We start from the raw sequence: 27,059 nt of genomic DNA, 5'->3' as shown, positions 1-27,059 counted from the left end.
AAGCGCAAACCGGCTGCAGGCTGCACCGCTTGGATTCCTGCTTTTGGGGGGATAGTGGACAGGCTGCAGGCGTGGAGATCTTGCTGGAAAAAAAGAAGCGCATACAAGGCTGGGCTGATGGCAGGCGTGGAAAGGACTGATGCACAGAACCGGCTGATGGGCTGCGCTGAAATACACACAACCTGAACTCCACAGATAGGCTTGCTTTTTGGGAAAAGTACACGGGCTGGTTGCTGTTCAGCAGAGAAGACAGGCGCAGACTGAATCCTTCTTCTTCTTCTTGGCTTTTGGAGGGCTGTCTGGCCTGCTGCGCAACAGTATACACAGGCGCCTTCTAGATCTCTCTTTTTTTCCTGTGTTATTAGCAAGAGACTGGCTGGCTACACTGCTGTCCATACAGGCAGAGCTGACATCGAAACGTGGACTGTAGGAGGGAGTGCAAGGCTGGACAGTAGGTCCACCTACAAGTGTTCTCTCTCCTCTCCCTATCACGTCGAATCAGGTGCTGGACTGCAGGCGGCTGCAGGACAAGAAGGCAGGACACAACGGGGCTTTTCCTCGTGTCTTTCTCTCTCTTGTGGAAAGCGACATAAAGACTGTAAGTCTCTCTTTCTTTGTGAGCAAGTGGGACTGCAGGTGATGTCTTTCGGAGTCTCTCTTTTCACTGGCTCAAGACTGTTCGAGAGTGGTTCTCTCTAGCCCTTTGTGAGAGGAAGGGTTTGACAGTTCAGAGGGTGGAAACAGGACTGTTTATGGGCTGTTTTTGTTTGGCTGCAAATTCAGCTATGTGCTTGGGTTTTTGGCTGCAAGTACAAGGTCATTTGGTTATGTTTCTTGGCATGGGAGAGATGCAAGCTCGCATGGCTGCGTGCTCATGGAGCAGATTGTTTTCTTCCTGCTAGAAAGGAACAGTGGGACCTACAATTATGGGCATCTCTATGTTGCCAGATGTTTCATGAGGGAACAGGTAACTAGATGTATGGAAACAGGACAGACGTTTCAAAAGGGAAACAGGCCTAAGGGTTTCATGTGGAAACAGGTCGTAGGTTTCTCGAGGAAACATGTATTTGGGTTTCTCCAAGAGATAGGTCACATGCAGGCAGAAGATACAGGAATGGACACATGTTTGGTACAGCCTTGCTACTGATTGGGCAGGGGACAGGGAATCCATGACAGAGATGGATAGTACCCTTGGAAGGTAGAGAGGGTTTGTACAGGTGTGTCGACTGTATGGTATGCTGTGCTGTGATATGAGTTCTCTTTTGAGAGACAGTTTGGGAGTCTGTGTTGTGATGCAGAAGCACTGGATGTGTCAGGGTGATGCTGTTCATGGGGTGAGAGGCTATGGATGGTTGTGGCAGCCTTGATCATGGGAGAAAGTTTCTGTATGCAGACTCAATGTGAGAGAGTCTTTCGATGTGAGCAATGGCTGGATTTGTTTGTGGATGTCGAGTTGTTTCACCGCCCGTTAGGCTGGTTTCACTCACCCTCTGTAAAGTGGAGCCATTGAAATCCTCGTAGGGGGGCTCGGATCTCTCTAATTTGCCATGGGGGCCAATAGAAAAAGTGAGCCAACCACTGCCCTCATCCGCTCTGTGGATTGCCAATAGAATATCATGCCTGGTAAACATGCCTAGCCACAGTGGGGGGATCAGGTCTGGGATAGGAGTCAGTCACTCTTGAGGAATAGCAGAGTCGATGTCGATGCTGAGCCTATCTCTATTCCGTGTCGCCTCGGAGTCTGTCCTCTGTTGCCTCAATCATGTTAAAGTCACAACCCATGCACCAAAAGTCAGCCTGAGCAAGGGCCTGACACACTGTGCTCCAGAATATGGCTCTACCTGCTGCAGTGTTCGGGGCACAAACATTGAGGAAGCCCAGGCAATCCTCTCCAATCATAATGGTAACCCACTGTGCTCGCCTAGATACTATGACACTTGAGCCTGTCACTGCCAGCAAGAGCTCCTCATCATTGACAGAAATACAAACTCCTCCTTGCATCCTCGACGGGTCGAAAGAGTGACCAAAAAGTGTGGCTTTTGCTTGGTAAAATCTTCTTGCAGCGTTGGGTACGTCCCTCAAAAAGGTGGTGCTCTTGAAGGAAAAGAACGTCGATGGGTCCCCCAACTGTAATTTTGTGAAGCTTGCCTCTGAGGACGTCTTGCCTTTGAAAGCACTGAGGCCCCTCTAAACCCTGAATGTCCCATGAGGCTATCTGCATATCAATCTTTGTCGGAAGCGGAACTATCGGAATTGCCCTCCACTCGAAGAGTCTTGGGTGTGGGATTAGATGGGGAATAATCACAATTAGTCCCGGGGTGAAGGCGTGCCAAATGGGTGTGGATCCTTGATGGGGAGAAAACAGAATTAGGGTTAGAGTTCATTCATGGGAGACATACACAGAGAAGCAAGGGAGAGAGAGAGAGAGAGTTGTGGGGATAAGTCAACTCATCAATGGCATGAGTGTGTGACTCCCCTATCACACATGTATATTGCACTAGTACACATAGTGCACTTAGTACATTAAAAGTACTAAGTGTACTATGTACTATAACTTATGGGCTTGTACACACTATAAGGGTGGGCATAACGCCTTTACCCCAACAACCTCTCACTTAAAGGCAAAGTGTCCTTAAGTAAAGGAAAAGAAAAATCAGCATGTACATGATAATATACAAGGCCATATCAAGGCTGAAAGTGGCCTCATCCAATGCCCATTAAGTGTCTGCAATGAGCAAACCGCTCCGAAGGCAAACTCTTCGTCAACAGATCAGCCGGGTTGTCATCCGTATGAATCTTAACAAGCTGAATTTGCTTGTTCTCTATCACCTCTCTGATGAAGTGATACTTCACATCCACACGCTTCGTCTTTGCATGAAAGACAGGGTTCTTTGCCAACTGGATGGCACTCTGACTATCACAATGCAACAATGGAATATCCCCTGTATAGCCCAAATCAACCACTAGCCGAGATCATAGTCACAAGGGAACGTCGTTCCAAGCTCTTGGAACGGGGGAACGCGTTCCATAGAGATAGCCGTTCCCGTTCCCGTTCCCGTTCCAAAATGGCACCGCAGACCATGTAAGAAATATAAGTGAACTATGTATCATGTAGAACACATCTATGCATTATCATGGCCACTACTGAGATGGTTTGAGGTTCTTTCTTTACTATGCCTCTTTCCAAAGCATTTACAGATATATAAAGTAAATTTATAAACATATTTATGCAATGATGTGGCGTTCCCGACTCTGTTCCCTTTTATTCAAGCTTTTCGTTCCCGTTCCAAACAGTCATCCGTTCCCCAAAACGTTCCCGTTCCCTTGTGACTATGGCCGAGATAGCCATAATGCCTCCTTGCAAGCCTTTGTGGCTGCAATATACTCGGCCTCTGTAGTAGATAAGGCTGTGCACTTCTGCATCTTGGATATCCATGACACAGCACCTCCTGTGAATGTAAATACATAACCGGTAGTAGACTTCCGGTTATCTGGATGACCGGCATAATCCGAATCCGTGTAACTATGCACTAATGCATCCTGTTTGCCAAAGCAAATGCACAAATCCTGTGTGCCCTTTAGGTATCTCATGACACCTTTCACTGCTTCCCAATGCTTCTTGCCAGGGTTGGCCATGTATCTAGAAACCACTCCCACTGCAAATGCAATGTCCGGCCTAGTAGCAACCATGGCATACATGAGACTGCCACAAGCTGAAGCATACGGAATCTTGGCCATATCAGCCCTGTCTGTATCTGACTGTGGGCTGTCCATAGCACTGAGTTTCACATATGGAGGCAAAGGAGTACTAGCTTTCTTCCCCCCGTCCATATTGAACCTCTGCAAGACTTTGCCAATGTATTCCTTCTGAGACAAATACAACACATGCTGATTTCTGTCCCGAAGTATCCGCATACCCAAGATGTGATTTGCATCACCCAAATCCTTCATATCAAAGGTTTCATGCAGCCTCTTTTTCAATGCATCCATCTCTTTACGAGATTTCCCGGCAATCAACATATCATCAACATACAAGATGAGGATCAATAGACTGCCATCCAAAGCTTTCTTGGTGTACAAGCAGTGATCTATGTCACTTCTCCTGAATTTCTGAGATTTCATGAATGTATCAAATTTGTGATACCATTCCCTTGGTGCCTGTTTGAGCCCATAAAGACTCTTTTTCAGCTTGCATACAAGCTTCTCCTTTCCACTCACTGCATAACCCTCTGGCTGCTGCATATATATCTCCTCATGGAGATCACCGTGAAGAAAAGCAGTCTTCACATCCATCTGAATCAAGTCCAGATCATCATGTGCAACCAAAGCTAACACAGCTCTAAGTGTGGTCATTTTGACCACTGGAGAGAAGATCTCATCAAAGTCCACACCATATTCCTGCTTGAAGCCCTTAGCCACTAACCTGGCTTTGTATCTTGGCTTTGCATCTGGTGCAACTTTGAGCCTGTAAACCCACTTGCATGGCAAAACCTTCTTGCCTGCAGGCAAATGCACCAACTTCCATGTTCCATTTTTGTGCAGAGAATCCATCTCTGACTTCATGGCACGCTCCCAAAGAGCCTTGTCTGCCCTCTGTAAAGCCTCCTTGTAACATGAGGGCTCCCCACAGTCAGTAAGCATCAAATAGTCAACCCCTGGAACAAACCTGTCAGGGGCTCTGGAGGGTCTAGTGGACCTCCGTACCCAATGACCATCATTTGCAGGTTGCTGTCCAGCCTGCATATCACCCATTGGTGGCTCCTGTTCCATGCCATAAGGCTGAAAAATCATGCCCAGTATCTCCTCTAACTGTGGTATATCCATAGGGATATCTTCTGCCATATCTGGCTGTCCATTTGGACCATTTTCACCACCATTTAAGGGCTGGTTTTCCTGCTGTAATGGCTGATTTACAGCCCTTTGTTGTTGTCCATGATGTCCGTCATCATCAAAGATGACTCTGCCAGGCTCCTGTTGCCTTGCAGGCTCCTTATACATGCATGTCTCATCAAAAATGACATCATTGCTGCGTATGATCTTTCTATTCATGGGATCCTAAAGTCTATACCCCATTTCACCTCTGTCACCATATCCTAGGAATATGCATTTATGAGACTTAGGATCAAGTTTGGTGCGCATTTCCCTGCGTATGTGCACGTACGCAACGCAACCAAACACTCTCAAGTGCTTGTATGACGGAGGCTTCCCTGTCCATACTTCCTCTGGCACTTTCCCACCAAGCCTCGTGTTAGGTGACCTATTTATAAGGTGAACGGCTGTCATAACAGCTTCAGTCCAAAAACCATGAGGTAATGCAGCATGTGACAACATAGAACGGACCTTCTCCTGTATGGTCCTGTTCATCCTCTCTGCTGTCCCGTTTTGTGGAGGATCATAAGGAGTAGAGAGCTCCCTCTTGATGCCTTTAGCATCACAAAAGTCCTGAAACTGTTTGGACATATACTCTCCACCATTGTCGGAACGCAAAGCCTTCAGTGTTTTGCCAGTTTGATTCTCAACATGAGCAACAAACTTCTGAAACATTGAGAATGTATCACTCTTCAAACGAAGAGGATAAACCCACACCTTGCGTGTGGCATCATCAATAAAAGACACAAAATATTTTGCCCCTCCCAAAGAAAGCTGAGGCATCTCACATACATCTGTATGCACAAGCTCTAACTTAGCATCTTTCTGTCCAAGAGCTTTCTTGTGGGGGCACTGTAGTTGCCTACCATATATACAATGCTCACAAAACTGAAAACTTGAAAACTTTAGAGAAGGCAAGTAACCCAAACGAGACAATTGCTCCATTCCCTTGACACTCATGTGTCCCAACCGGCTATGCCACATAGAAATTTCCGGCAGCTCGGTTGCATTTACATTAGCATGGTGACAAACACCTGCATGCATGAAATAAAGAGTGTCCACCTTAGAGCCTCTGGCAACAACCAGTGAGCCCTTACTAATCTTCCACTTTCCACTACCAAATGTGGTAACATAATCAGCATCATCAAGCTGTCCAGTAGAAAGCAGATTCTTCTTGATCTCAGGCACATGCCTGACATCATGGAGCATAAGCTGTGAGCCATCTGAAAACACAAGCCTCACATCACCTCTACCAAGAATCTTGCATGCATGGTTATCACCCAAATAAACCACTCCTTCATTGCCAGCAGTGTACCTGACAAACAAGTCTCTGCAACCTGTGACATGAAAGGAGGCACTTGAATCAATGATCCATGAGTGCATACCATGACCACCTGTAAGAAGTGAATGGGCATCAAGTGAAGAAGTAAATAGGACCTCATCCTCACTGCCACCTGCATGTGACACATTGATTTCTTCAATCTTGACTCCACTTTTGCCCTTTGGCTTTACATCTTTGGCTTCATCTTTCTCTTTGTCTTTGCCTTTTCCCTTTTCCTTTTGATCATTTTTCCATTTGTAGCATTGTTTTTTAATGTGTCCCTTCTTGCCACAATAATGGCATTCCAAATCCTTTTTGGAGCGAGACTTGCTCCTTCCCCTTTCTTGGCTTTTCCCCCTTTGCTGGGATCTCCCACGTGCATTCATTGCATTGGACTTTCCAACAGAGTTGTTCTTCCTGTTCATCTCTTCTTGAAGAAGAGCACCCTCAACATTTGCATATGACAGCATAGCATTCGAATTGCTAGTGGCTGTCCTAAATGTGTCCCAACTCTCTGGCAAAGTGCATAACAAAAAAGTGGCTTTGAACTCATCGTCCATTGCCAACTTTTGATTAATGACTTGGCTGACAATACCATTAAACTCATTGAGATGGGCTGTCATAGAAGCCCCTTCCTTCATCTGAAGACCTATGAGTTTCTTCAACCAATACACTTTGCTTGAGGCACTTTGTTGGGCATACAAGTCTTGCAATCTCTGCCACATTCCCCAAGCTGTCTTCTCTTCACGAATGCTGAAAAGTAATGAGTCTGACACAGACAACATGATAGTAGATCTTGCCAGCTCATCCATATCTTCCCACTCTTCAGCAGTAAGAGAAGCGGGCATCACACCCCTTTCTTTGATAGGCTTGTGCTGCTTTTTCTGAAGCAACACATTGTAGCACTGGGTTTGCCAAATATCATAATTCTGCGAGCCTTCAAGCTTCTTGATGTGAAGCAATGAAGAGTTGTCACCTGTGGTTGCCATAGCAAAATGCAACCTGTCAATGCCTGACTCCCTGCAAAATGTGCAAACACTGCACCAAAAGCACACAAAGTGCTCACAAATGTTCTCCCAAACTTTATCTCCCACTGCGGAAACAAGAATGCAATTTTTCTCCCACTTTATGTGATGAAAACACCAAAATCTGGTTGCTGCAGATTTTGGACAGCACCTTAAATGTGCTCTTTTGCCCTTCCAAAGTACTGTACAGCAGTACCAAGTGCTCACCAATGATGTACCAAACCTGTCCCGGCAAGTACAGCAGCTGAAATTGAACCTTTTGGTCACTCAAAACAGTGTACAGCCATGCCAAAACATGCACAAAGCTGTGCCAAATCTGTACCAGCAGGTACAATAGCAATAAATGCTCTCCTGGCTGTCCAAATGAGTGAAAATCAGACTTTTACAGTCTTGTACACTGCATACAACAGTCCCGAACAGAAATTGGGCAAAAGCCCCGTGACTGCAAGCTGATTTTTGAGGATTCAAGGCATAAATGTCTTTGCCTGCTGTTTTGCCAAGCTCAACAAGCATACAAACTTGAAAAGCCCATTGATTTAAGATCAATTTTTGATCATACATGGTACATTGACGCACATAAAGGCATCCAGAGTGTTCACGATGCTTCCCCCCGGCCACATATACATCAAATACATGAAAGCCCCTTGATTTACAGGCACATTGAGTGCTTGTAAGGCATCAGCACATTATCCACAGCATCAAATGCGATCGCCTGCATGCAAATCAACGAAATCGGCACAAAAGCCCCTTGATTTGCACTGCAATTTGCTGCAATTTTGCCCAAATGTGCGATTTTTCACATCATACAGCATGTATGAGTGCTTAATTGCACAATTACATCAAAAGCCCCAAATTTCGACATCCAATTTCCTGCAAATTGAACCTGATTGTGACCAATTTCCTGCAAATTGATCCTGATTGTGACCAATGTCACCCAATTTTGCCAATTATGCTCAAAAATTGAGCAATTCGGCACCTGTACCTGCTCAATTGTTGATTGTACTTGCTCAATTGCAAATCCCAAAAAAAAAATTGAGGCAAATACCTTGTAATTTTCTGATTTTTTTTTGATTTGCAGGCGGAATTTTGTTTTGCAGAAGAGAGGGGTTTGCTGATGCTGCTGCAGTATTAGTGCAGCATGAAGGACTCCTTTGCAGCAGCTCGTGCGGCTATTGAAGCAGCACCACACTATTGGGAAGCAAGCAGGTTGATGCTGATGCGCCTGCAGATTGCTGTGCGTGTACGGATGCTAGGCTGCATAGCTCTCCTCGTGGGCAACACAATAGACGTCTCCTCGCTGGCCTCCTCGCTAATGATTTAACTCCCGCTAGTTGGTCTCGCCTGCTAGTCTCGCCTGCACTTCGCTTATGGTGCTATCGCCTGAGCGCATCTACGCCCAGCACTACACGTTTGTAGTCGACCCCTGCTGCGAGCGCTGCTGTGGGCCGCCACCTCCTGTTTCGGCTCACCTGCCTGCAATACGGATGCTGCTGCTGCTGCTGCTGCTGCTGCTGCTGTACGGCGGCGCCTGGCTGTTGCTGCACGTTGCTTTGCAGGCGCTGGCTGCGCCTAGTGCTGTTGCTTTGGCTGTGCTGGCTACATGGCAGCCAGTTGGGCAGCAGCCAGGGTAACGCTGGCTGCCTGGGCAGCACTACAGGCTGGTTAGCGCTGCAGTTTGGGCAGCGATCAAGATGACCAGCAATGAGATCAACAGTAGAGGGAGCAGGCGACCAGCAAAAAGGCGAACAACAGAATGAACAAACGACCAGCAAAAGGGCAAACAATTCTTGATGAGAGGGAGGGGAACCTGGTGACCACAGCTCTGATACCAGTTGATGGGGAGAAAACAGAATTAGGGTTAGAGTTCATTCATGGGAGACATACACAGAGAAGCAAGGGAGAGAGAGAGAGAGAGTTGTGGGGATAAGTCAACTCATCAATGGCATGAGTGTGTGACTCCCCTATCACACATGTATATTGCACTAGTACACATAGTGCACTTAGTACATTAAAAGTACTAAGTGTACTATGTACTATAACTTATGGGCTTGTACACACTATAAGGGTGGGCATAACGCCTTTACCCCAACAATCCTGTCCTCCATGTGTTTCCACTCTGTTCAAGTGCGAGAGTAGGCTACACTGAACTCCATCGATCACAATGGAGGTATCTGTAAGAAGGGGGGAGTGGTACTGTGACTAAGATAAGCAGGAACACAAAGAGTAGCACCCCCAGGCTGGAGGCCACCACTTGCCCGTCTTGGTCCCTATGGCCTGAGCCTCCAAGCTCCATCCTAGCCAAGGGCCAAAGGTGGGTGAGCACATTGGTGGTGCGAAGATCGTGAAGATGGTGTGAAAGCTCGACTGACTGGCCCTGGATGGAGGCAGCCACCAACTCCGAGTCCCTCTCTGTCTCTGGGGCTGCAGTCAACAGAAAAGAGAAGATCATCGCGCCACTCTCTGGCGTAGAAGGTCTGGAGTGATGAAACATGACACATCCGAATGGGCGCTACTGGCTCCTCAAAATGATTTGTCCCTTCCACCGGAAGACATCGGAAGAAACTGTAATCCACAGGCAACCCCAAGATCATGGGGGACCCACCTGGGGACTCCGGCGGGAGAGCCCTCACCGGGGAAGCGGCGATGGTCATCTCTACCAACTCCGAGAATCTATGGATCAATCGGCAAACAGAGCTCACCGGCTGCCTCTGCTCTGGCGAGTCCTCCGGCGAGTCGGGTGCTCCTGGAGGGTGGTGGGAGTGCTTTGGAGAGGCGGAGGGAGGGGGGGGGGGGAGCAAGCTCGGACGAAAAGGACGGGGCAAAGGGGATTGTTGCAGGAATAGTCGGAGGTGAGGACGAGGGAGGAGGAGGAAGGGGGGGGGTGGGCAGGGGGAGAGGAAGGAGAAGGGAGCGGTTGGGAGTGATCCATCGGAGAGGGAGAACAAGGTCACACATACCCACACACACAGGGTGGACACACACACATACATGGGGCAGTAGTTCACACATGAACACAAGCTGGTACACAAACACGGGTACATACAGAAGATGGCCACACATACTTACTCCGAAATACCCAACAATCGCGACCAAAGCTGAAAAAAAGAGGAAAAAGGCAACCTTCAATTTGGGTGAAACGTCTCCGGGCAAGGGTTTTGCACGTTTTGTAGAAATGTTTCACTTACTCAAAACGCTTCAAAGGTTTCAAAAATCTGAAACACGTTTTTTGTGACTGGGGGTACACAGCATTGTCTAGTTGTGAAGCTCATATTCAGATATCTCTAGAGCATTGTATTCTAGTCAGTAGAGTGCTACACCTATACTCATAGACAGTCAGCGTGCTATTGCTGTTGTGAGGAATCCTGTGTTCCATGAACAGACAAAGCACATTGAGGTCCAATATCATTATGTGAGAAGCGGCTACATGCAGGTGACATCAGCCTTATCTTTTGTCCATCTGAGGACAACTTGGCAGATGTGTTCACCAAGGTGCTTCCATGAGAAAAGTTCGAAGCTTTCCACAAAGCTTTGGGCTTACTTCTTTTTGGGGATTGATATACTCTCTGTACATTTACATTACCACTACAGGGGGGGGATTTGTGAGAGAGATGCACATTTAGTAGTGGTAATAAGTGCTAGGGGTGCACACACACATGCTAGTAAATAAAAGGGTTAGAAACCTTAGTACTCACATATATAGCATTACTGACACTTGGCATTAGCGTGGAGATTTACTATATACACTTACTCAAAGGTTGTATTAGGCAAACTGGGTTATGGTTAATCTAAGCAATTACGTGGGTTTCTGTGATTTGTACCTCACTCACTGTATGTACCATCTGTGTTTGCCATCCCAGTTCTCTATACCTGCAGGTGATTGAGGCTGTGAGCTCTCTCTCTCTCCTCCCCCCCGCCCCGCCCCACCCCTCCACATCCCCTGGGAAGAACAACACCAACACCATACCTGACTCTTGACCCAAGCCCTAGGGTCAGGCTTGAGCTCGAGGTTCGATCAACACCATTCTTGACTTTTGACCCAACCCTTGGTGTTAGGCACTGTTCAAGTTAAGACTTGGGTCAGACCAAGGGCGGATCGGGGTTCTGATTCCAGGGCCTCTACCCTCTTGAGAATCACGTAGATAGATGATTGGTGAGAGTGTCCTTGACTAAAAGGTAATGTTACTCTTGCTCATTAATTAGTACCTTACAAATACACAATAAGCGCTAAAATTAAAATCCCATTATTGAGTCAGCAATTAGCATTGGTGTAACCTCATCAGTATTACCAGGAATATAACAGCTTATGTGCCTCTGTAATGTTCTTGTGCTGCACCCTTCTGATCTGCTGCAGCACACGGTTTAACGCTCTTAAAACAAGCGCATCAAGGATCAGGGTTACTTTGCTGTACAATGATCTCAAGTAGCTTAGCTTGCAGATCGAACACAAGTTAGTACAAGGACTAGTGTGGGAGGCTGGAGCGTGTGGAAATACCTCGTGGCGCTTCTATCCGTGTGGGGGCATTGTTGTACCCTTGCAGCCTATCTGGAATCATTAGGAGTGACTCGTGAGGGTGGAAACCTAGTGTACGATTGTTAAGGCAAATTGGACCATTTGAGTGTTTCTTTTCAAGAATGATTGTTGGAGTCATTTTTTTAAAAACTGATGTGATAGACCTATGAGATCAGTGAAGCACACAAACATAAAGTTGAACTTTCAGTTGACAAATGCTCAGATGGTTACAAAAGCTCATTGGTCATTGGGTTATGTGCACTCAATATTCTTAATGGTTTGTATTTTGTGCAGGAGCTAGATCCACCTCCATGGCTCAATCGAATGCGAGAGCTAGGCTACCCTCCTGGATACCTTGGTCAGTATTTTACTTTTTGCTCCTGCTTTTTGTCGATCCCTGAACAATTCACTTACATAAACCTGGATAGTTGTAAAGTGTCTTGAAGAACGTGCTTTTTCAAGGCCTCATCTTGGATTTGTGATTTGGAAGCTTAGTCATGTAAGTATGGCATGTGCTATCGCTGCCATTTGTTCATCATGCTCTCCTACAAAAGTCTCCCCTTCTCTCTCTCAATTCTCAGTTCTTGTTCCCACAGCATTTTTGGCGTTGACTTATCTACCTGCCTTTTTCCATATGTGTCTAAAAGATGTAGACAATGTGCATGTTTTCCTATCTCTTGGAGAAGCCAGTAGTGCAAAAGAAAAATGCAAGTAGAATGCTGAAAATTATCTTGCTGAAAATGAACATTTATTTGCGGAGCCTGTTGAAGGTGATTACAGACTGATGGAATTGTGTGTGTGTAGCCCTTGGTTTTTGAACTTGCGTTAGTCCATCCTGTGCCCACAAGAAAATAGACAACTCCAAAATAGTAGATGAAGGCACATCAAATATTTGGAGCGATATTAGATTGATTTGTGGGTTTGCAAAAGCTTTGAGTTATTGACCTTTAGCATAATCTCTCTTTGGCCACCTTGGCAGGTGGAGGGTCTAGTGTCACAAATCCTCCAGAGCTGTGACATGCGAAAGGATCTCCACGATGTTGTCTTGGGAGTATCCACAAGAATGATTTTGTGAACTCATGGAAGGGTGGTAACTTTGGTGAGTGATTTTGTGAACTCATGGAAGGGTAGTTGCTTTGGTGAGTACTTGGAATCCTGCATGGGCGGTGCCCGTGGTTGGGACTATTTTGGTGTACAAGATGGCAAGTTGGGAGATTTAATCCAAATTATTATGCACAAGCATATGCCTATGAAATGCACTTGCATGTGTGACTTGTTTTGTTACTTGGACATTGCCTGTTGTATTTTGCCTGTGAATGTCCACGGTCATCGGGGAGGCCTAGACACCTTGTGGACCATAGTATCAACGGAATGGGAACGGGAACGGAACGAAAGCACCACCAAGGGAATGGGAACGGGAAAAAGGGGGAACGGGAACGAAAACAGGGAACGCCTAGATAATTTCTAGAAATGACAATAAATCTTAACATACAATGCTCATTTATATAACCAAATTAGTGCACCACACAATGTGCATGGCTAGATACTAACACTGAACAGATCTCACAAGTTAAAATTAGCCCACATGTGACATCATACATGCCATAAGTGACAAAAAGCACAAAATGTGGCCCCACGGCCTAGATAAAAGAAACAAACCAAGTCCAGAGTCCAAGCCTCAAGGTGACATGCAAATAGTAAGGAGATATTATGCATGGCTACTGCTAGTGATGCCATCAAGGAGACTATCATCTATGTCATCCAAGAAAGCCATATCATGAAGACCAACATCTGCAGCATCCAAATCGTCAACTCCATCTTGACCAGGATTTGCAAGTACATGTGTCTCCTCATCATCCGAGGACTCCTCATCACGCAATATAAACTTCTCTGGTTTGGGAGAAGCCATATCCCCAAGCAAGCGCAAATTAGCACTTACAAAAATCAAGTCATTGACTTGTTTTGTCCCAAATTTGTTTCTCTTCTTGGATGCAACATGGCCGAACACACTCCATAGTTGCTCAATCGGAGAGGAGCTTGCACCTTGAGACAAGATCCTTACTGCCAATGATTGAAGCTATGGTGTACGAGCCCCATAATCCTCCCACCATAAAGCAGCCCCTATCTTAAACCTATCTCTCTGTGCATCAGCCGATCCAAACCTTCCCAACTTGCTGCGATAAAATCCAAGTTGGTCTTTCACCAACCTTCGTTTATCTGCATAACGAACCTGCCTAGAAAGCATTGTCTCCCAACCATCCATCACCTCATCATTGGCCTCTTGTCCACATCCTTGGAACTCGGGATCCGAGACATACGCAGCAGCATGCATAGGAGAATGATAACCATTCCATCGTGCAAAACCTCACCTCATGCCCACTCTCATGCAAGAGGTGGGCTCGCACTTTGTTGGCACCACCCATTCGCCGGTACGGGCAAAGCTTGCATACCCGTGGCCGAGAACCGCCTCCATGAACTGATGTGGTGTAGTTAACCTCCTCCCACCATGTCCATCCCGTTGTCCTTCTACGAGAAGCCCCGGCACGTGAGGAGGATGCCATGGTTGAAGATGGCTTGACTCTTGAGCCTTGAGGAATGAGAGAGAGAGAGAGAGAGAGAGAGAGAGAGAGAGAGAGAGCCTTGAGGAATGAGAGAGAGAGAGAGAGAGAGAGAGAGAGAGAGAGCCTAGAGGCTTGGAAGTTGGAAGAGTCAAGACTCAAGAGGCTTGAGGGAGAGGTGAGGGCCTAGGCCCTAGAGCTTGGAACTTGAAAAAAGAAGAGAGAAGATTCAAGAAGCTTAAGCCTTGAAAGCTTGAGCCTTGAGAGTTGTGAACTTGTGTATGCTTGTAGCCTTGTAGAGGCTTGTTCTTATATAGATAGGCAAGAGAGAGAGAGGAAAGCCTCAAGGGCAAGAGAGAGAGACAGGGCCAAGCCTCAAAGAGCCAAGGCCCAATAGCCATAAACGGCTAGAAGAGCCAAGGCCCAACAGCCATAAACGGCTAGAAATGGGCAGGCAGGCGCAACGGCGAGCAACGGCAGGCGCAACGGCTCTTTGCCGTCCCCGCACAGCGCCGTCCCCGATCGTCGTCCCCGTCCCTGTGCCGTCCCCGTCGTCGTCCCCTGTGAGAAATGTCCTGTAGGGGACGTCCGTCCGTCCTCGTCCCTGCGCCGTCCCGATTCGCCGTCCCGGCGTTCCAAGCCTCCGTCCCCTTCGTCCCCTGTGATTGTGCCAATGTAACTTGCCCGGGAAGCGTGGGTGTGGGTGTGCATCGCTTTGACCATGTGCACAATTAAACAGTTTGGCATTTAATCACAACCATTAAACAATCCACAAAGCTGAAAATAAAAGTTGCACAACTGACACCACATAGAGGCTGGAATGGGCCGATCCCTCCCTTGGAGTATTTCATTATCCAAGGAGAAATATAACATGTACAAGCTTTGAGGGCCTTACTCTCCCCATGGGAGATGCCGGATTATCCATATACAATCATAAAACTGTTCTTCATCCCATATGGCTATCCAACATGTCATTCCATAGGCGCACAAACATGCTCTTTCACATGCGCATAAACTTGTATGACAGCCCATATGGCTCTTCCACGAGCACATAAACTTGTAAACCAGCCCATGTGGCTCATCCATGAACTCATAGAGCTAAATTGATAAGTGTGAGGACACTTGTCTCACTTTTATCCTCTTATCTCCCACGTCCCAAATTCAAAGGCCAAAAATTCCACAATCTTCAGCTCAAAAAATATCCCAGATGATAGCTAATTTCACGATGACGCTTTGGCAATACTCGATCTCTATCGAGTTCCGGAGGTAATGACGCGAACGGAAATTCCATCGAAAATTGCCAAAAATAGCAACTTTTCCTGCTCGATCTCTATCGAGTTCCGGAGGTAATGACGCGAACGGAAATTCCATCGAAAATTGCCAAAAATTTAGGAGATGATCTCTTTGTGTTCCACCATATGAGAAATACATGTAAGCACCATGTAGAAACCTGTTTTATTGGTCGATCTCCCCCAAATCCTTAAGAGTTCGCCATATTTACTTTTCACTTGACACTTGAGCTCCAAAGCCCATTTCTGTGTCAAGAAACCGTCTCGAGTGCCTGGACCATGCTACGAACACTTAGTCCTCTGTACTAGATAATTCCCCATTCCCAAAGCTTGTACATTCTTGATCTTTTGGGCGTCCAAAGCCCTTCCACACACATGAATTTTGGAGATGCCCAATATGGTGACAGGTTGACTCTTTTTCCTCCTTATGTACAGGTTGCTAAGCATTTCGGCCAAAGAGTTGTCTGGGACTGTTTGGATAATATGCATGCTTTTTTCAGTCATGAAGACATATAGGACGTCATTCCGGGCAAGCATGGTGGTTTGGTGGAACCTACGAGTGGCCAACAAGCTTGAAACATAGCTAGCTGTGCGAACAGTTGTGTAGATAGCTGGGTTGGTGACCAAGGGCTTGTTTTCTTTTTTGTATTTCACTAATTTAGATAAATCTAAGGCCGTCGATCTATTTCTCATGAAATCGAGGTCATGACATCAGCAGAGTGAATGGGAGAGAGAATGAATTAGGGTTAGGTTATTCATGTGTGGGAGACATGCACGGAAAGCGCATGGAATCGTGATCTGCAAGGTGGCTTCTCGTGCCAACGACGCTCTGGTGCCTTGACGACCTCCAACGTTGGATTAAAGTTACCTCAAAAATCTGGATGGAAAGAAGGATCGGGCTTGGGTGTATCTGAGCAGAGCATCAGATTTCTGCAGCAGCACCAAATTCAGCACACCCCCCTTTCCTGCAACAAAAAATCAGAAATTACAAGATATTCTGCTTCAATTTTTTTTTTGGGATTTGCAATTGAGCAAGTACAATCATCAATTGAGCAGGTACAGGTGCCAAATTGCTCAATTTCTGAGCAAAATTGGCAAAATTGGGTGACATTGGTCACAATCAAGATCAATTTGCAAGAAATTGGATGTCGAAATTTGGGGCTTTTATTGTAATTGTGCAATTAAGCACTCATACATGCTGTATGATGTGAGAAATCGCACATTTGGGCAAAATTGCAGCAAATTGCAGTGCAAATCAAGGGACATTTGTGCCGAATGGGAGAGAGAATGAATTAGGGTTAGGTTATTCATGTGTGGGAGACATACACAGAGAAGCAACAAGGGGGAGAGAGAGAGAGAGAGAGAGTTGTGGGGATAAGTCAACTCATGGGAATGAGTGTGTGACTCCCCTATCACACATGTATATTGCCCTAGTACACATAGTGCACTTAGTACATTAAAAGTACTAAGTGTACTATGTACTATAACTTATGGGCTTGTACACACTATAAGGGTGGGCATAGTGCCTTTACCCCAACAACCTCCCACTTAAAGGCAAAGTGCCCTTAAGTAAAGGAAAAGAAAAAATCAGCATGTACATGATAATATACAAGGCCATATCAAGGCTGAAACTGGCCTCATCCAATGCCCATCAAGTGTCTGCAATGAGCAAACCGCTCTGGAGGCAAACTCTTTGTCAACAGATCAGCCGGGTTGTCATCCGTATGAATCTTAACAAGCTGAATTTGCTTGTTCTCTATCACCTCTCTAATGAAGTGATACTTCACATCCACATGCTTCGTCTTTGCATGAAAAACAGGGTTCTTTGCCAACTGAATGGCACTCTGACTGTCACAATGCAACAATGGAATATCCCCTATATAACCCAAATCAACCACTAACCGAGATAGCCATAATGCCTCCTTGCAAGCCTCTGTGGCTGCAATATACTCGGCCTCTGTAGTAGATAAGGCAGTGCACTTCTGCATCCTGGATATCCATGACACAGCACCTCTTGTGAATGTAAATACATAACCGGTAGTAGACTTCCGGTTATCTGGATGACCTGCATAATCCGAATCCGTGTAACCATGCACTAATGCATCCTGTTTGCCAAAGCAAATGCACATATCCTGTGTGCCCTTCAAGTATCTCATGACACCTTTCACTGCTTCCCAATGCTTCTTGCCAGGGTTGGCCATGTATCTAGAAACCACTCCCATTGCAAATGCAATGTCCGGCCTAGTAGCAACCATGGCATACATGAGACTGCCACAAGCTGAAGCATACGGAATCTTGGCCATATCAGCCCTGCCACTATCTGACTCTGGGTTGTCCATAGCACTGAGTTTCGCATATGGAGGCAAAGGAGTACTAGTCTTCTTCCCCCCGTCCATATTGAACCTCTGCAAGACTTTGCCAATGTATTCCTTCTGAGATAAATACAACACATGCTGATTTCTGTCCCGAAGTATCTGCATACCCAAAATGTGATTTGCATCACCCAAATCCTTCATATCAAAGGTTTGATGCAGCCTCTGCTTCAAGGCATCCATCTCCTTACGAGATTTCCCGGCAATCAACATATCATCAACATACAAGATGAGGATCAATAGACTGCCATCCAAAGCTTTCTTGGTGTACAAGCAGTGATCTATGTCACTTCTCTTGAATTTCTGTGATTTCATGAATGTATCAAATTTATGATACCATTCCCTTGGTGCCTGTTTGAGCCCATAAAGACTCTTTTTCAGCTTGCATACAAGCTTCTCCTTTCCACTTACTGCATAACCCTCTGGCTGTTGCATATATATCTCCTCATGGAGATCACCGTGAAGAAAAGCAGTCTTCACATCCATCTGAATCAAGTCCAGATCATCATGCGCAACCAAAGCCAACACAGCTCTAAGTGTGGTCATTTTGACCACTGGAGAGAAGATCTCATCAAAGTCCACACCATATTCCTGCTTGAAGCCCTTAGCCACTAACCTGGCTTTGTATCTTGGCTTTGCATCTGGTGCAACTTTGAGCCTGTAAACCCACTTGCATGGCAAAACCTTCTTGCCTGCAGGCAAATGCACCAACTTCCAAGTTCCATTTTTATGCAGAGAATCCATCTCTGACTTCATGGCACGCTCCCAAAGAGCTTTGTCTGCCCTCTGTAAAGCCTCCTTGTAACATGAGGGCTCCCCACAGTCAGTAAGCATCAAGTAGTCAACCCCTGGAACAAACCTGTCAGGGGCTCTGGAGGGTCTTGTGGACCTTCGTACCCAATGACCATCATTTGCAGGTTGCTGTCTAGCCTGCTTATCACCCATTGGTGGCTCCTGTTCCATGCCATAGGGCTGAAAAATCATGCCCGGTATTTCCTCTAACTGTGGGGTATCCATAGGGATATCTTCTGCCATCTCTGGCTGTCCATTTGGACCATTTTCAGCACCATTTAAGGGCTGGTTTTCCTGCTGTAATGGCTGATTTACAGCCCTTGGTTGTTGTCCATGATGTCCATCATCATCAAAGATGACTCTGCCAGGCTCCTGTTGCCTTGCAGGCTCCTTATACATGCATGTTTCATCAAAAATGACATCATTGCTGCGTATAATCTTTCTATTCACGGGATCCCAAAGTCTATACCCCATTTCACCTCTGTCACCATATCCTAGGAATATGCATTTGTGAGACTTAGGATCAAGTTTGGTGCGCATTTCCCTGCGTATGTGCACGTACGCAACGCAACCAAACACTCTCAAGTGCTTGTATGACGGAGGCTTCCCTGTCCATACTTCCTCTGGCACTTTCCCACCAAGCCTCGTGTTAGGTGACCTGTTTATAAGGTGAACGGTTGTCATAACAGTTTTAGCCCAAAAACCATGAGGTAATGCAGCATGTGACAACATAGAACGGACCTTTTCCTGAATGGTCCTGTTCATCCTCTCTGCTGTCCCGTTTTGTGGAGGATCATAAGGAGTAGAGAGCTGCCTCTTGATGCCTTTAGCATCACAAAAGTCCTGAAACTGTTTGGACATATACTCTCCACCATTGTCGGAACGCAAAGCCTTCAGTGTTTTGCCAGTTTGATTCTCAACAAGAGCAACAAACTTCTGAAACACTGAGAATGTATCACTCTTCAAACGAAGAGGATAAACCCACACCTTGCGTGTGGCACCATCAATAAAAGACACAAAGTATTTTGCCCCTCCCAAAGAAAGCTGAGGCATCTCACATACATCTGTATGCACAAGCTCTAACTGAGCATCTTTCTGTCCAAGAGCTTTCTTGTGGGGGCACTGGAGTTGCCTGCCATAAATACAATGTTGGGTGTTGGACTCACACACTCACACACACAAACCTGCACTTTAGGGTTAGGTGCAAGGTTGAGAAGCTCACACACAGAAATGAGAGAGAGAGAGAGAGAGAGCCAAAAGTGTGGTATCCACAAAATGCAAGTCAACCCTTGCATGTGTGCCACATCCATATAATATAGAAGTACAAAATATTATATGTTAGAGTGTCCTTTCACACTTGATGTCCAAGGGGAAAAACCACATGGGAAAAAGTGCCCTTGGTTAAGCCCTGTTCACACATAGCACTACTATAAGTGAGCATATGCCTACAAATCCCCCCTGTAGTGGAAGTGTGAACCTGTACAAGGTAGCAGATCACTCTCTGTATGAGAGTAAGCCCAAAGCTTTGCGGAAAGCTTCAAACTTTTCTCGAGATAAAGCCTTTGTGAATAGATCTGCAACATTATCCTGTGTAGGGCAATAAGATAAACTGATCTCCCCTGCATGTAGCCTCTCTCTGACATAGTGATAATGAATCTCTATGTGCTTGGTACGTGCATGAAATACTGGATTTCGTGCCACAGCCATAGCACTCTGGCTATCAGTGAGAATGGTGGTGGGTGTCTGCTGACACTCACGAAGATCAGCCAATAGTCTCCTCAACCATACACAATCTACTGTAGCTGTAAAGACTGCCCTGTACTCAGCCTCACAAGTAGATGTAGCAACAGTGGGTTGCTTTTTACTCAACCAAGATATGCATGAGCTGCCAAGAAAAAAACAATTCCCACTGGTGGATTGCCTGGTATCGTAATCACCAGCCCAATCTGAATCACTGTATGCATAAAGCTGCAAGCTGCCCCCCCTGGGATAGAACAAACCAAGATCCAGGGTACCCTTAAGATAACGAAAAATGCGTTTGACTGCTTGCCAATGCTTTGTGCCTGGGCTGTGCATGAATTTGCTCAACAAAGACACCCCAAAAGATATGTCTGGCCTCGTGTTACACAAGTAAATGAGGCATCCCACTGCCTGGCTATAAAGGCCAGCCTCAAAAGGCTCTCCAATATCATGCATAGTAAGCCGTACACCTGGTTCTACCGGAGTAGAAATGGGCTTACATTCATCCATGTGAAACCTTTTTAGCAAACTTTTTATGTACTTAGTTTGCTGCATAACAATGCCATCATCTGTATGCATAAACTGTATGCCGAGATAGTAGTGTAAAGGCCCCAAATCTGACATATCAAATTCAGCTTTCAAATCAGCTTTGAAATCTGAAATTTGTGCTTTGCTTGTACCTGTAATGAGCATGTCATCTACATACAAGATGACTATGAGAATATCGGCATCGGTTTTCTTCACATACAATGTGCTTTCAGCTGAACTATTCTCAAAACCTTGGCTGGTTAGATGAGCATGTATCTTATCATACCAAGCTCTTGGAGCTTGTTTTAACCCATACAATGCTTTGTGCAACCTGCATACTTTATGTTCCTCACCAGGAACTACAAAACCAATGGGCTGATTTACATATACTTCCTCCTGTAAATCCCCATTTAAGAATGCAGTTTTGATATCCAATTGATGCACTTTCCATCCTTTATGGGCAGCCAATGCAATCACTGATCTTATTGTGGTCATTCTCGAAGTAGGAGCAAAAGTCTCTTCATAATCTATTCCCTTTTTCTGGGAGTAGCCTTTAGCCACAAGTCTTGCTTTGTACCTGTCAATAGTACCATCAGACTTTCTTTTACTTTGTGCCAATTACATGCTTGCCTTTAGGCAATTCCACAAGATCCCATGTATTATTCTTCATGATAGAAGAAATTTCAGCTTGCATAGCTTGCAACCAATGCTCATTCTCATGTGCTTCTTCATAAGAAGAAGGCTCTTCTGAATCAAAGAGACCACCCATTGCGAATGCAGACTCCCCACGATGTACATTCAAAGCATGGCTGGAACTAGCCCTTGTTCTACCTGTGAGTGGAGCTGCAAGTTTGCTTTCTTGCAAAGTTTTCAGCAACCATCTTGGCACTGACTTGGCTGTGTCTATGGCTGTTTGCTCTTCCCTGACAAGATCTTCGACTTCTTCCACAGAAGGGGGCTGAATGGCTGGCTGGTCCACATGTTCTACATGTGGATTTTCTTGTGTAGGGGCTGGCTGATCTGAATCCCCCCTAATTGCAATGGGTAAAAGTCCATCAAACATGTCCTGTATGCCTGTATCATTATTTTTATACAAGCTGACCATGGGCTGTTCTGAATTTTCAGCAAATACCACATCTCTACTTACAAAAATCCTTCGTGTAGTTGGATTATAAAGACGGTATCCTTTGCTTTCATTGCTGTAGCCCACAAAAATGCATTTAATTGCTTTGTCATCAAGCTTTGTTCGGAGTTGTTCTGGCACATGTGCATATGCCAAACACCCAAATGTACGCATATAATCCACTGTTGGCTTTCGGCTATACCAAGCCTCAAATGGTGTTATGGTTTTCAAAGCTTTTGTTGGACACCTGTTCAACACATGAGTTGCACACATTATAGCTTCCATCCAGAATTTGTGAGGCAACTTTTGTGCTTTTACCATGCATCTTGCCATCTCCATGAGAGATCTATTTTTCCTCTCAGCTACACCATTCTGCTGCGGTGTATAAGGCACAGTACATTGGTGTTTGATGCCCTTTTGAAGCATATAATCCTTGAATGCATTTGACATGTATTCTCCACCTCTATCTGAGCGAAGTGTTTGTACTTTACATGCACACATATTTTCAGCCATTGCTACAAAATGTCGAAAGCATGTAAACACATCTTCTTTTGCTTTCAAAGGGTAAGCCCAAGCAAACCTGGAGTAGTCATCAATGAATGTGACAAAGTAAAGATGCCCCCCTATGGATGTTGTCCGCATTGGACCACATACATCACTATGTATGAGCTGTAATTTATTTTCAGCTCTAACAGCTCCATCTTTGGGGAATGGTTTCCGATGCATCTTTCCCAAAATACACCCCTCACATACTTGCCTTGGCGGAGACTCAAGAGGCGGCATATTATCAACCATATGATGCTTCTGTAAAAGCATCAAACTCTGAAAATTTACATGCCCAAAACGAGCATGCCATAGCTCTGCATCATGCATAGCAGGAGTGTGGGCAGCCACTGTATTTGCATCATAATTGCGCTTGTCATAGCTGTCCAGCTTATACAAGCCTTTGTATCGTGTTCCAGAAGTGACTATTTCATAACCCTTTGATGGGTCTTTTACCAAACACTTCCCATCTTCAAATTCAACCTTTAAACCTTGATCGTTTATGGCTGAGACGGAGAGCAGATTTTTCTTTATACCTGGAACATACAATACATTTTTCATACATATATTGGCACCATTGGCTGCAATAAGTATGACATTACCAATTCCCTTTACTGGATATGTGGTATGATCTGCACATGATACAGTGCGGCCATTTGAAGCATAAACCAAGTGCTGAAATACATCTTTGCATGAAGTGATGTGGCTCGAAGCACCACTATCAAAATACCATGATGCATTCTGTCTGTCAGATGCAATGCAAGACATATCAGTGTCTGAAGCACCTGGTGTGTCACTAGTGCATGTGACCAAAAAAGTGTACTCTTCCTGGATTACATTAGCTGATTGCTGTGCTTTGTCATCCGAAGAGTCTGCTACTGCATTGCCTGCTTCTTTCTTTTTCTCTTTTGCAATCCTTTTCCTACATTCACTGATGTAGTGTCCAGGCTTATGGCAGTAGTGACATTTGCCCTTCTTTTTGGGCTTGTTTGCATCCCCTTTGTCAGACTTTTCACCACTAGAAGAGGGCTGTCCATGACCAGCCTTGCTAGACTGTTGTCCCCCATGCTTAAAGCTCTTTGCTTTACCCTTATCCTTGGCTGTAAATGCCTTTTCTCCACCACGGTTGCTCGATATGTTTGCTCTTGTTTGCTCTTCCTGCAAGAGTAAACCCACGAGCTCTTCAAAAGTGACGGGATCACCACCTCCTCTCATCGAGAGGTTGAGAGAGGTGTGAAAGCCCAAGTAGGAAGGCGGTAAAGAATGAAGAGTGTTGGTGACCATCTGTCTGTCTGGGATAACCTCATCAATGTTGAGCAATTGTTCCTGCAAATCTTTCACTTTGGTGAGATGATCTGCCATAGAGTCACCCTCATCCATAGAAAGAAGATCCAATTGCCTCTTCAAGTAGGCAACTCTTGCCTCGTTGCGTACCTGATACATTGCTTCCAATGTGTCCCATGCAAGCTTCGATGTCTTGCACGAACGAATGTGCGGAATAATAGTCCTTTTCACTGAAAGGGCTATCAATGACATGGCCTGTGCATCTCTAGAGTCCCATCTTTTCTGCTCTTGTGTGGGAGCAGGATCTACATCAGGAGCTCTTTGAGCACCTCCCCTTTGAGGCGTGGCTGGCTGAATGGTATGTGGGCGTGTGTCATCACCACACACGATGCCCCAAAGCCCTTTGGCTACCAGCAAATTACAGATCATAAAACTCCAGAGGGAGTAGTTAGATCCATCCAGCTTGTCCTCCTGGGTGAGCACACCAAATACATCCGTAGCATTTTGTGCCATGTCAACAAAGTATAACTGCAAGCAAACCAAGCACCAATGTGCACTGCCAGGCAACCAAATGTCCTGCGCAAATGTATGCCTGCAAACCAAAGCAAGTGTAAACCTGCACCAAATTGTCCAATTACACTCAATGTGTATACATACGCGACAAATCGCAGCTGTAATGCCCAATTACATGCTCCAATCAGAAAATCCCCAATTTTTATGCACTCCAATCGCTTCAATGTGCATCTAATTGGCCAATTTTCACAAAAGCCCCAAATTTCTGCAAATGTATGAGCTTCAATTTGCCAATTTTGACCTCAATTTTGAAAACCCCCAAATTTCTGCAAATTAGAGAGGTTCAATTTGCTGATTTTGACCTCAATTTCAAAAACCCCCAAATTTCATCTGCAATTTCATTGTCTGCAAAATCGGCATATGACCTGTGCACTGCAATGGCTGCAGATTTTGTATTTGGGTTTGATAAAAAATTTTGACAGAGAAATACCTTCAGGCTTGCAGAGTGTAGGCTGGGAGCACAAGGAGGCAGCTGGACGGCGGATGGCTTTGGGCAGCCAACGGGGAGCTGAGCTGAAGGTGATGGGGCCCAGGCGGAAGCAGCACGGTGCATAGGCGTCGGGCGAGCAGGCGCTGAAGGTGACGGGGCCCAGCTGGAGGTGTCGAGCGAGCAAACACCCGCCTGCAGTCGACGAAGAGGTTTGCAGAGGGCTGGTGTCAGGCAGGACCCGCCGGCGGCCTTGCACTAGCACGGAGGGCTCAGGACGGTTGCGGCTGTTGTAGACGTCCGGAGCGTACCAGCCACAGGCGCGTTGGGCAACGGGCACGCACGGGAGGCAACGGCGGGCATGGTTGGTCGGAACGGAAGGGAAAGTGCGGCCTGAGTTGAACGGCGAGCGGGGTCAGGGTCGATGCTGAGCGACGGCGACGACGACGAAGGCCGTGACGTAGGAAGGATTACGCGGGCGCCGTGGGAAGGGAACAGCAACGGCCGACTGGAACGAAACCGGTGGGCGACGCCGGGCGGAACTGAATGGCGAGTGGTCGGCCGGAATGGCGAGTGGTCGGCCGGAACTGAACGGCGATGGCGGGCGGTCGGGACAGAGCGGCCGCCGGATGCACAGGACTATAACCACCGGATGCAGAGGACTATAACCACCGGACAGGAGCGGCCGCCGGCTGCTGGAGTATAACCGCCGGATGCAGAGGCCGGACAGGAGCGCCGCCGGCTGCTGCTGTAACCGCCGGATGCAGGGGCGGTGGTGGTGGGCTCCCCACTAGTGCCGCCCGCGAGCTGGTGGCCGGATGGTGGAGCAGCGACGGAACCGGCGGACGGAAATCACGGACGGACGGCGACGGAAATTCGCAGTCGACGGAAAAAACACAACATCGACGGAATTTCACAGTTTTTTTCTGCAGTTTCTGCACAGCCACCACTCCAGGGCCAGCTCCCAGCTCTGATACCAAATGTTGGGTGTTGGACTCACACACTCACACACACAAACCTGCACTTTAGGGTTAGGTGCAAGGTTGAGAAGCTCACACACAGAAATGAGAGAGAGAGAGAGAGAGAGCCAAAAGTGTGGTATCCACAAAATGCAAGTCAACCCTTGCATGTGTGCCACATCCATATAATATAGAAGTACAAAATATTATATGTTAGAGTGTCCTTTCACACTTGATGTCCAAGGGGAAAAACCACATGGGAAAAAGTGCCCTTGGTTAAGCCCTGTTCACACATAGCACTACTATAAGTGAGCATATGCCTACATACAATGCTCACAAAACTGAAAACTTGAAAACTTTAGAGAAGGCAAGTAACCCAAACGAGACAATTGCTCCATTCCCTTGACACTCATGTGTCCCAACCGGCTATGCCACATAGAAATTTCCGGCAACTCGGTTGCATTTACATTAGCATGGTGACAAACACCTGCATGCATGAAGTAAAGAGTGTCCACCTTAGAGCCTCTGGCAACAACCAGTGAGCCCTTACTAATTCTCCACTTTCCACGACTACATGTGGTAACATAATCAGCATCATCAAGCTGTCCAGTAGAAAGCAGGTTCTTCTTGATCTCAGGTACATGCCTGACATCATGGAGCATAAGCTGTGAGCCATCTGAAAACACAAGCCTCACATCACCTCTGCCAAGAATCTTGCATGCATGGTTATCACCCAAATAAACCACTCCTTCGTTTCCAGCAGTATACCTGACAAACAAGTCTCTGCAACCTGTGACATGAAAGGAGGCACCTGAATCAATGATCCATGAGTGCATACCATGACCACCTGGAAGAAGTGAATGGGCATCAAGTGAAGACGTAAATAGGACCTCATCCTCACTGCCACCTACATGTGACACATTGATTTCTTCAATCTTGACTCCACTTTTGCCCTTTGGCTTTACATCTTTGGCTTCATCTTTCTCTTTGTCTTTGCCTTTTCCCTTTTCCTTTTGATCATTTTTCCATTTGTAGCATTGCTTTTTAATGTGTCTCTTCTTTCCACAATAATGGCATTCCAAGTCCTTTTTAGAGCGGGACTTGCTCCTTCCCCTTTCTTGGCTTTTACCCCTTTGCTGGGATCTC

The 27,059-nt window shown here is 46.1% G+C and overlaps 1 protein-coding gene across 1 annotated transcript in view; it reads left to right on the top strand.

Annotated features, from left to right (window-relative positions):
• The window catches only part of LOC147603121 (uncharacterized), a 73,611-nt gene that overhangs the window by 8,240 nt on the left and 38,312 nt on the right, over positions 1-27,059 (top strand). Inside the window, exon 7 of the mRNA XM_086797450.1 lies at positions 12,020-12,083. Coding sequence (XP_086653576.1) covers positions 12,020-12,083 — 64 coding nt within the window. The remainder of the gene's footprint in view (positions 1-12,019; positions 12,084-27,059) is intronic.

The sequence above is a fragment of the Cibotium barometz genome, chromosome 65, assembly GCF_041138505.1.
Source record: "Cibotium barometz isolate CiBa-2024 chromosome 65, ASM4113850v1, whole genome shotgun sequence".
Taxonomy (NCBI): Eukaryota; Viridiplantae; Streptophyta; class Polypodiopsida; order Cyatheales; family Cibotiaceae; genus Cibotium; species Cibotium barometz.
Note: the sequence above shows the minus strand (reverse complement) of the source record. Positions and strands in the feature narration are given on the sequence as shown.